General features: G+C 36.6%; 1 protein-coding gene across 1 annotated transcript in view; it reads right to left on the minus strand.

Moving 5' to 3' along the window:
- Nucleotides 1–10991, minus strand: part of LOC124305059 (calpain-8-like) — a 53437-nt gene extending 42446 nt beyond the window's left edge. The window contains exon 1 of the mRNA XM_046764036.1: nt 10601–10991. Coding sequence (XP_046619992.1) covers nt 10601–10717 — 117 coding nt within the window. The 5' untranslated portion in view covers nt 10718–10991. The remainder of the gene's footprint in view (nt 1–10600) is intronic.
- Between the last annotated feature and the right edge of the window lie 288 nt (nt 10992–11279).

Raw genomic sequence — 11279 nt, forward strand, 5'->3', positions numbered from 1 at the left:
AGTATCGTGATATCCGTTCGATTCTGAGCTTCTCGTGAATCATATTTGTGACTCCTGCAGAGATTCTACTCATCCTGCTGTGTCATCAGTCCCTTACTTAAGTTCCTTGCCACGCTCATCGAATCCGTACATGTCATGGTATTCCTTGGGATCGCATTCGCCCTTGAAAGCTTAACTGGTTGATAAATTCCCTGAATGCAGTAAATATTGTACTTTCGGGATTTGAGACCAGTTCCTTTGATAATTTTGGAAAATCTTCCGAAAACATTCCGAACTTGCATCCTAATTGCTTAGACCGCACTGAGCCATCCGTATACGAAGTATGACTTCATGATCCGGGTACACTTTATTTATAATTGTTTTGAAATGTCGTGCATTCTCCTTGGGAGGCTTGAAACTATGTCCTGTATTGAGCTCGATATTTTGATTATTAAATAGTGCCTGGTAATCCAGTTGACAAGTGGCTAAACCGTCTTCCTTCTCCATCCCCTCCGTTATCAATTTGATTTCCTGCCATGAGTCTTGTATCCATGAAGCTAGTGCTTGCTCTCTTGGAACGTGTCTTTGATTTTTGTTAGCTTGAATTTTTTTTTCCTTCTAAATGTGGTTATACTTTAGAGCTAGATTCTTTATAAGAAACCTTAAGGTAAGTTCTTTAAATCTATCTCAGACTGTTATAAGGACGCTGAAGTGCAGTAGAGTATTTATCGGCGTAAGTAAGGACTAAGTAGTCCCTTACTTGTATTCCCAACCACTATTTGCCTTTCCTCCGCAAAGCTATGAATCATTTCATTTTTTAACGATCCGTGAATAAGCCTCGAAAACTGGAGAAATTTTAAGTTTTATTAAAAACTCTGTAAGCTTATCCAAGTTGACATCATAATAACCCCCTTCTTTCTGTATAAAGATGACTCCTGCCTTGAGGCTTTGGATCTCTGCAATATCGAACTCTAACCGCGGATCCATTACACTATCACAGATCGACTCCCCCCTCCGAAGGCCACTGAAATTTGGGTGAAGTAGGTTCCTGGTCTCTACCCACCAAATTTACCTATGGCCAATCTTCCGCGAATCCTGAAGCATTTCCCACGTCGTGCTCATACCTACGTCGTTTATTGATAGGAATATTTCCGGGTGCTCCTTCGTTCCAGTTCTGAATGTATTCTCGTAGCTTCATCTGTATCAAGTATTCTAAGATTCAGATTTAATATGATATCGAGAATGCAATTGCCCCCCCCCCCCCTCTGGTGTTCCTGCGATTGCTACCCGACAGCAAATGGTGTACGTTCAAGTTTCCGAAAATAATGGTATTTTTTGTTCCTTCTACTTCTTGAAAGAAGTTTCTGAGTGCTTCTTTTGCGATTTTTAACTGTGTTTGTAATATTTAATATTTAATCATTGCTCCGAATACTTCGACTCCTGGCGGTGTATTCCGTAGAGTAATCTCATTAAACACGAAATTCTCAAGAATAAACATCAACAATCCTTCTCCATTACCCATCTCTCTGTCTTTTCTGGTATAGTAAAGGTATTTGAAGTACAGTCTGTACTTGGAGAAACTTTTTGACCTATTTTTAGACAATCATACAACATCACATTCATTTAGCAAGCTATGTAAGTCTAGATATTTCGACGAGACTCCATTTATATTCCAACTAACGATTTCCATTGTTGATTGAGTTGTTTTTTCTTTTAATCTGCCTTAAATCTATTCGAAAACTCCAGAGAACCTTCTGGAACTTTCATCCACTTTCTTATCTTTTATGTTTGTGGCCTTTCTAATCCTAACCGGCATCCTCTGAGTTTCTTCCATTTCTGGAGCATCCTGCTTAGCTATTCGCCTCTTTATTCTCTTTTTTTTAATTCTTCTTTTTCCCTTCACGAATCTATAGTGGCCACGATAGTTTAGCTGGGATTCTTCTATATTAGGATTCTTGAATTGGGGATATGGTGAATTTGTGTGTGCTGCTTTTTAAGACCTTATTTAGAGCTAATGCCTCAATATTGCTTGGGACTCTTACCCCCTCAGATTTTTCACTGTATTTAACCGCGAGTCTTTGTTTAATGCGCCCCAGAATCTCCTGGCTTACTTTAACCATGTTTCTACTAGTAACGTCTTCCTCGAACGTGGATTCCAACTCTAGGAAGGGGTGGTTGTCGCTTTCTCTCAGGGCGTGTCGACGAGGAACGTTAGATGAGGTGAACCTTGTTTCCTCTGGTTGCTGTTCCTTGTCTGAATTCCATCTGATCACGCCGTCCCGGTCCTCTCCTTCCTTATCTGCTGAGTCCCAGACTTCCAAGTCTGAAATTTTTATTCCATATATTTTGGCAAATGTTTCTTGGGTCCAAACTTCAAGTTCTTTGAAACTGGAACCTATTGTCTCCGTAAGCTTGGCTATTTTTATCGTATTTCTAAATAATACAGACGGAGTCAGAAGCTCTATGGTTTTGGGTGCAATTCGCACATTTGATCTTCTTCTTGCATTCGTCTTCTTCGTGGATTTCCCCAAATCTATTACACCTTGTTGTATGGCTGTAATTGGCAACTATGTGTCAGAATCTTTGGCAGTTGAAACATTTTTTAGTCTTAGGAAGAACTTCTGATACTATCCTGACATTGTTGTAGATCTTAGTCGCATCCGGAAGTGTTGAACGGGTAAACATTTTGGCCGTACCAGTATTTTTTAAGTCAAAACCCTGTTCCGATTCTTCAGACTCTACCTTTCTTCTCATTAGTTCTATTTTTTCAATAGTACTTTTTGACTCAACATCAAGCCCCTCCCAAACGACCTCCGCATGGAAGTCTATCGGAATGCATAATCCTTACATTATAAATCGCTAACGTTTGAAATTACAGCTACTCAATTTGTTCCTATCTGGTCGATGCTCGGACCTCTACAATGTTATTTGCTTCTACCACAGTGTCGAACTGTATCGCAAATTTTTCTTGACCTGCCTTATTCATTCCTTTTATTACGACATTATTATCCTGCAGCTTCTTCTGAAGGCGCAATGGAGGAAAATTGTCCAGGTTTTTTTAACGAGTCCTTGTAATAATCGTGAACCACGAAAGGAGGATTTCCAGAATCATCGTCTCTGTTGATTATTTGCTTTCTAGTATGTATTGAGCTTCAAGTGGTGGTTTGGAGTCCCCATCCTTTGTTAGCCTAGAGTTCATGAATTCTTCTGATTTTCCGAACTCTACCTAGGAATTTCCTGACTCACTTCGGCCAAGTATAGTGCCCTCACTACTATTCTGGACAGAATTTCTCTAGATAATTCTGAACTAACCCGATTATATTCTGAATGTCCTTTCGGGAGATATTGAAACATTGTAGATCAATCCCTACTTAGGATTTTTGGTCTTTATTTAAAAACTGTCTGCCCTGCCAAGTGATCTGTCATGTCTGCCTCTTTTTTTGTTCCCTCTGTCTGTAGACATCGTTCCCTGCTCCCCCAGTTTTGCCTATATCTCTCTAAACGATTTGCTTCGAACGGCTTGTGCCTAACAGTGACCTTATTACTACTTATTGCCTTGGAGGTAACTAAACCGAATTGTTGTTAATCCCAACAAAAAGAAATTTAGTAGGACTGTGGAAAAATCTTACTGTTGGCTGCTCGGTGTATAAATCGACTATTAAGATCTTACTGTGATAGACATCGGTAATCGGCTAGTGCCTATGTTCATTGCACACTTGTCTTTAATTCTCTTTGTCTTTAATTCTCTTTGTTTTTACCTATCATGTACGCGTACAACTTTACTCTAACCTCTTCGTCGTTAGACCATGACTTCTCATCTCTCCTTGCTCTTCGCCCCATTTTTCACTGTTGAGCTCTATGATGGCTACCTGACAGCCCAGCCTCGTGCTTCTGCGATTTTGCCAGTGTAATTTCCTTACACGAATGGAGCCTCTTGTTACGTGGGGGTGCGTGTGCAGGGCGGGTATTAGTTAATGATTATACATAAACAAAGATGCTCCCACGCAACGACAATGGATAAAATTAAAACTAAGAAAGACTTACCTCTCGATAAGCCGGTAATGTGGATACAAAATTTAACCTTATACTAGGGATCGTTGTTGGTCTCTACATAACTTTTGCCAGGAGGGGTGATACTCGCCAGTTTAGGGCAATAGGATATTTTAATATTATTTATGGCGGTAGTTTTCGCTCCGGCGTTGACAAGAAACTTCGAAGAACACTTCACATGTTGAGGGTCTTAGCTATATTACGATTTTGAAAAAGGTACGCCAAAGCGATTCGCCGGACGTAACACTCTTTTTTTTCCGAATGTTATATTTTACCCACAGAGAACTTCTTTGACTTCTCTAGAAGTTAGATTGATAAATTGAGTAACAATTAGATTTCATGCTACACTTTATTATTTATTATTTACATGATCAACGTAACTCTCGTTCAAATGATGTCTCCGCTATATTAGATCTTTGGGACAAGGTGAGTTCCGAAATACACGACAGATTCTCTAACCCGTCTAAGTTATATTCAGAAGATCAGTCTTCAAATGTGGTGTCGAATGTGGTTCCAAATTTTGCTAGGTATTTAACTTGCCTTCAATAAGTTTTCCTTGTGGGGGCGGTGCGACATCTAGTGGTGGTTCAATAAAATTATTTCACACTTTTTCGTAGATATTCTTAATCTTGTCGATCTAATTCGAATTCTAAAATTGTCGATCAACTCAATTTTTCATAGAAATGAATACTTTTTTATGAGAATTCATGGAATTCATAAAAAGTTATACTTCAAAATGAAATTTTAAGAATATTATGAGAAAAAAAGTCATCTTGTCTAGATCCAAAAATGTAATCATCTTTCAATAAAAATTGTAGATTTTTATAATTCTTGGTAAAAACTCATAATTTTCTATGCAGAATATTATCATTTTCGACTACTTTTCATAATGTTTTACAGTTATTGACGATTTCTTATGATTTTCGAATAATTCTTACAAGTTTTAACGAACTGCAATTTACGTTTGGCGTGAAAATTATTTTCATCTTAGCGATTGCGATTTTCGTTTACAACGATTATACGTTTAATCTCCAGTCCCTTTTCCGGTCTGGTGTTACTTATAATCTTGTGATAAGCTTTGCAGTTCCGCAGCCTCGCTGAATTTCTTCGTAGAGTCCATCCCGGAGTCGAGAATTAGAGTAGAGGAACAGAAAGTTCAATAAAATACATTAAAGAGGTTGGTGAGTCGTGAAACGATACTTTATAGCTTATTTTATTGGGACATAATCGCATGTTGGAAATTTATGTCATTCACATTATTCTAAACGGCAATGATTTTCCCGAAAATTTAGAAAAAACGAATACGAAAATTAGAAATTAGAGTTTATAGTTAGATGTTCACTTTTCATTTCAAATCACGTTGAATTGTTAAAAATTTAATAGATTCATTCAATTTCATGTCAGAAAATAAGTATTTCACTGGATATCTTAAGATTTTGACGAATTTTTAAGAATGTGGAATAATTTCAAAATATTTCTTACTAGTTCAGGAATTTCATAATATTTTCTTAAGGTACGATATTTACAAAAAAAAAATAAAGTGGAAATTGTGAGTAAGTGACTATAGATATCGACTGTACATTTCATACAATTTTAAAATGATTAAAAATCAAATAGAATCGTTCGATTTCATTCTAAAATGGTTTGTTTTATTGAGAAGATAACCATTTTTAAAAATTTTGATTAAGGTACTTTTTTTATCTTAGCATTATCAGTAAATATTCAATTTTCCAAGATTGCATGCATATTGACTTTAGTTTTTGAAAAATCCAACTAATTTAAATATACCTATGGCAGTAAAAAAAACATGAAAGCCATTTCGTATGAAATATCGATTTATTCAAGCTATTGTTTATTATTGTATTATTTGTCTTTCTGGAATTTTAAGAAAAATTATCGTAGCTCAGGAATATTAATAAATTTGATAAAATCTCAATGTTCGGCCATCTCGCTATTAAATTGTTAAAAAGGTATCAAAACTCAACTCAATAAATGAAATTCCACCTCACCTTAATTTTTCATCAACTTGATGTTCGCTCGGTGTCAAATCTTGAAGCTTCACCTAAATATTACACAAGGTCACAAAAAAAGTGTTTGAACTTGCCATGCGAAACATGTTTTCTTACGAACTTGTTATCGCTCAATCCGAATCTGAAATCAGAATGGGGGGTCTTCCGGGCCGATTTTCAATAAATGGCTGTTGAAAGCGAGCAAATTCCGAAATTCAGATGTGAACATCTAATCTACAATTTAAATTTAAATTCGCCAGATTCGAATTCAGCAACCCCAAAAACGTATAGTTATGGTGATTGTCCCTGCTTTGACAGTTGTTTCTCGATTTGACCTTGACATGACCTTCATTTTGACCTAATAGTGTCAAACCGACCCTAGATTCGGATCCAGCGATCCCAAAAACGTCTAGTTATACAAATGATTGTAATTTCGAAAACTCATACGACTGTGTTTCACTATTTTCTTACTTTCAACAGCCATTTACTGACAATCAGCCAGAAAGACCGCCCATTCTGACTTCAGATTCGGATTCAGCGATAAAAAATACGTAAGAAAACATGTTTTTTTTTGTGGGCCTGTGTATTATTCGGGATGTGCCGAATACCATCAATATCTGGGCGGGTAATCGGACAGCAGTAATCTGCTGTATGACAAAATTACTTTATCTGTAGAGGTCGAAGCAATAAAAAAAAGGAATAGTTGAACGACGGGAAATGAAATTCTCTAGTTTTATCAGTATGATTAGAACGAATGTTTAATGTACTAAGTTTACAATTTTCATATGTTTCATAATAAACAGTATCATTTCTGCATTTTGTGACGACAAACGGTTTTTCTGTTTTCTGTATAAATTCTTCCTGTCGCACCGAAGAGTCTTTCCGAATTTACAGAGAATGGCAACGCGTCGCGCGGGACGAAGCACAGCCAATAAGATGGCTGAGTATGAATTTTTGCTGCTGGATATACAATATTGTTTTATCTGGAAGATTTGCGATCTGGCACATTCCTCATTATTATTATTAATAAGTTGCAATAATCGTACTTGTGAAGCTTAATTTAAACTAGAAGATACAATCTGTATATTTGTGAATGCACTGCAAATAAGGTTAGAAAATCTGTTAGATGATTGGTTTCAAATTTCTGGTATTTACTTGTAGAGAAATTTTGTCTGATCTTCAATGTCTAAATATTTATGTATATGTATAGTATATTATGTATATGTTAGTTTCATGATGTACCCCGTAGGGATCCCTAATTGTAGGCAAATCAAGGTACAAGTCCACGCTGAGCAGCTGCAGGGCTCTTTTGTTAACACGCGGCTGATGTGGCTACACAGATACTCGGAGCTGCTCAGAGTCGATATGTATCCTGATTTGCCTATAATTATGGGCCCCTATGGGGCGCATCGCGGAAATAACCTGGTATTGATTCTTTCATACCTCACACAATTTACCTGGATATGCTAGAAAGTCACCACCAAATTTTTCGCCACTGGTTACGTAAAATTCTTTTTCTCACAGATCTTTGTACACTTTGTATCAAACAACTTCTGTGGGTGTAGAAGGATGCTTCCACTTTGAGTTTTTTACTTCTACATCAGCTGTCCATGGACAAGCTGTCAGCAAAAAATGAAATATAAAACAAGTAAACACCTATCGATATCAAAAAAGATGTAAATCATGTTAAAACTTACATTCCAGCTACATCAAAATCATAGCGAGACAGTTTAATATGACACTGATATTTATCATTATTACCAGTATGAGTTTGAACCAACCATTTTGTTCGAGTTTTGGTAGTTTAGCCATTTCCTCATTCAACAAAACATCGCGATCGATGGTAATTTTCATCATAGAAGCATGAGCATCAACATCGACTTCCTGCTTATATAATTTTTTTTTACTTGTAATAACACCTAGATTTTTTTCTTCTTTCCCTCAATTATTTTATTCAGCACTAATGTCACCTGAATAGGTTTTAAATTTGGAAAAAATCAATAATTTATATTAGAAAAGGAGAAATTGCGAGTTTTTACTGACACTCAATGGTCAAATGTTCACTGATTGACCTGCTTCCTTCTCTCATCTCTCAAGCAAACTTCCTGCTCTTTGTACAATTTAACTCTATGTTCTTGAAAAATTTTCTTGAAAGATTCGCTGGGCTGCTTACGAATCGACGGGTAGTCAACCAGACGTGCAATATTTTTCTTTACCATCAAGACAACTTCTTCTGGCATGAAAAGTAGCGGCAAACCGAGTAAAACTTCTTACCGAAGCAATTTTGGAAGGCAGCCAATCAGCTCCCCTATTATTCTAACCTCAGTCCTACACTTGAACCAATCTAGATTCAATGATTATTCATTCTATTACATCGCCAAATGAATAAATAGGAAATTAAGATTCAGTAGAAAAGCTTGATTTTCTAAAGTTTTCAGAAGTTCAGAATAATAGATTCTATAGCAAATCGAAAAACAAGTAGAGAAGGAACGAAAAGTATTTAATTATCTTCTCTCTTTCACATTTCAGCATTTTCACCAAGTTGAAAAGTTCTGATTAGTTGAATAATGATTCTAATTGATCAAAGTATTGTCATATATGTGAATAGCAAACAGTGTTACAGCATGACAAATCGTTAAAATGAAATTCCGTATTTTGCAACTTTCAAAAACTTTTAAGAAAAAGTTTTAAACAAACCCAAAGTTGCAAAATGACAAATTTTTTATAAAAATGCATTGTTATATCATGAATTGTGAATTCATGGAATTTTCGGCTTCCATCAGCAGTTTTATCAGAGTAATTTCAATAAAACCTGACTGTAAAAATTTATTTAATTTCTTTATACAAATTACAACAATTGGAAAGAACAATTCAACTATAAATTGAATGTCTAATACCCCTTAACACCGCATAAGAGAATATTTATTACACTAATTCAGATGTGTAATCCAAAAAAAAAAGAAAAATAATCAGCTCTCAAGATGCTATTTGAATATGATTTCTTACAGTGAGTTATGTTTATGTTTGTACATTAAAAGTCGGAAAATATAATTTTTTTAAAACTTTTAAAACGGCAACAATCGCATACCGATGTATATGTTGTTTTTTTTTTTTATTCATGAATTGTAATGTACGATTGTGTCTGTTTGAAAAACCTTAGTTACATGTTTTCTTTTCTTGTGATTCATACCGGTAACTTTCTGTATGTATGGATTTACGCTGTCGAATTCACTTTTGCCTATAATGAGTGAATGAGCACCTAAGAGTATAATCCGGCAAGGGAGCAGATAATCTGTCTGTCGCTATTCTCAGAATTGTGACGTCACCAAACGACTGCTGAACGCTTCATGATACGACCAACCACCCCATATAAAAGCGCCATCGCGGAGCAGCGCTCAGTTCTAGTCTGACCACAGCCGAGCTTGTTTAGCATTGAGATTTACAAACACCCATACCTTGGTTGAATCACAAGTTGATACTGAATACGCTCTGCAACTTCACCGCACCTAGTTCGTGCACTCATCCAAGGCACCCAGTTCGTGCAACCTTCCTGAGATCCTTTCAAGCATCTAGTTCGTGCACTCATTCAAGGCACCTAGTTCGTGCAACCTTCTTGAGATCCTTTAGGGATCTCATTCGTGCAACCTTCTTGAGAGCATTTAATCCACACACTGTACAAGATTGCACCTGGTTCGTGCAATCTCGTCCGCAGCACCTAGTTCGCACTCTTTTCTCCAGTCGACTCGTTCGATTACATTCATGAAACGCATTATATGTACTGTTTCCTCACAGCCTGGATATTGTCTACTTACATTGGAAAATAACTAACTTGTGTCTACATCCCTAGACGAACCTCCTCAACCAACAACGAACTAATACTATTTCTTTACTTCACAGATTCTTCCAATACCGACCTACTCACGCTGTGTGATAACACCACTCTTACTTTTCCAATTGCATTAATTGTCTTATCTTTTGTCAGTTGTTATACTTCTCTTTACAATATATCCTTTACTCTCACAGACACATTTTGGTCCGTTAACCGAGCCATCCGAACCAATCTCCTATTTCAAACAGTTTCCAAACAATAAAATCAACTCTGGGGTGTCTCAAAGAAAGATCCTGTCTGTGAGAAAAAGCGTCAAAAATATATGAGGTTGAAGTCAGTAATGTCACCCTACCGAAACATACAAACAAAAATCACTGATCAATAATTTTACAATGACTTTGAAGGTGTCGAGTTTGTACAATGTAAGATATCTTTTGGCTTTATTATGGTTCAATGAATTTTAAACGATCCTAATATTGCGAAATGACAATCTTTCTGATAAACGCATCGTTACGTTAATCTTACAAACTTCAAACTGATAAGAAAATTTTCATTGCTTCAATTTACATGACCTGTGACAGCAACGGAATACGCACCAATGCATCCCGATAGTCATAATTACATCAGTGAGCTCGAAAGCAATAATCGATATTTGGCGCACAGGTTGAGTGATAATGAATAAAGTTGTAGACACAAGTTGTACCAATATTTTTATCCCAGAGCAAAAACTTACCTTCCGCACTCCATACATAAGCACGTTCATTTGACCAAGCCAAATCAATGAGCTCCGACATAACTTAACCTCAATATAATCACGGATATTCCGGCTTATAAACTCAACCCAACTCATTCGACTCGCAAGCAACTTATAGGCGTGACTCAAGAATATACTTCAGTCAACGTGCCAAAGCATCAGGCCCAAGGATTCAAAAAGTGACAGCGCCGTTTCTACCAATCAGATAACAGTTTAGGCACTTGTCACAGCCTGTGCTTCTTCACTGGCCACGGAGGATAAATGTGTGAACGAACCCCTAGAGCGCGCCGTCCCGCGCTAATAGAAAGAGAGAATCACATATAGGTATATATATGGGGCATTCCAGGTCAATTCGACAAGGGTCTGACCCTCACCCTATCCAATCTGAGTCTTAATGACCGGAGGTGTTTCGTTAGCCTAAAATAACATTTCCAAATTTTTCTCAGATTTTTAGCCACCCCCCTGACGCCCCCCCGACCCCTTAAGGGATGATATTTTCGAAAACTGTTAATCAGACATTTTTGAAAATTATGAAAAAAATTACATAAATTCTGTAGCCAAAAAGAAAAACATCCCAACCAAAATCGAAGTGGGCAGGTAAAACGGTAATTTTTTATCAATTTTTTTTTTAGTAATTTTGATTTTTTTCGCATTTTTC

This window comes from Neodiprion virginianus, chromosome 5, assembly GCF_021901495.1.
Source record: "Neodiprion virginianus isolate iyNeoVirg1 chromosome 5, iyNeoVirg1.1, whole genome shotgun sequence".
Taxonomy (NCBI): domain Eukaryota; kingdom Metazoa; phylum Arthropoda; class Insecta; order Hymenoptera; family Diprionidae; genus Neodiprion; species Neodiprion virginianus.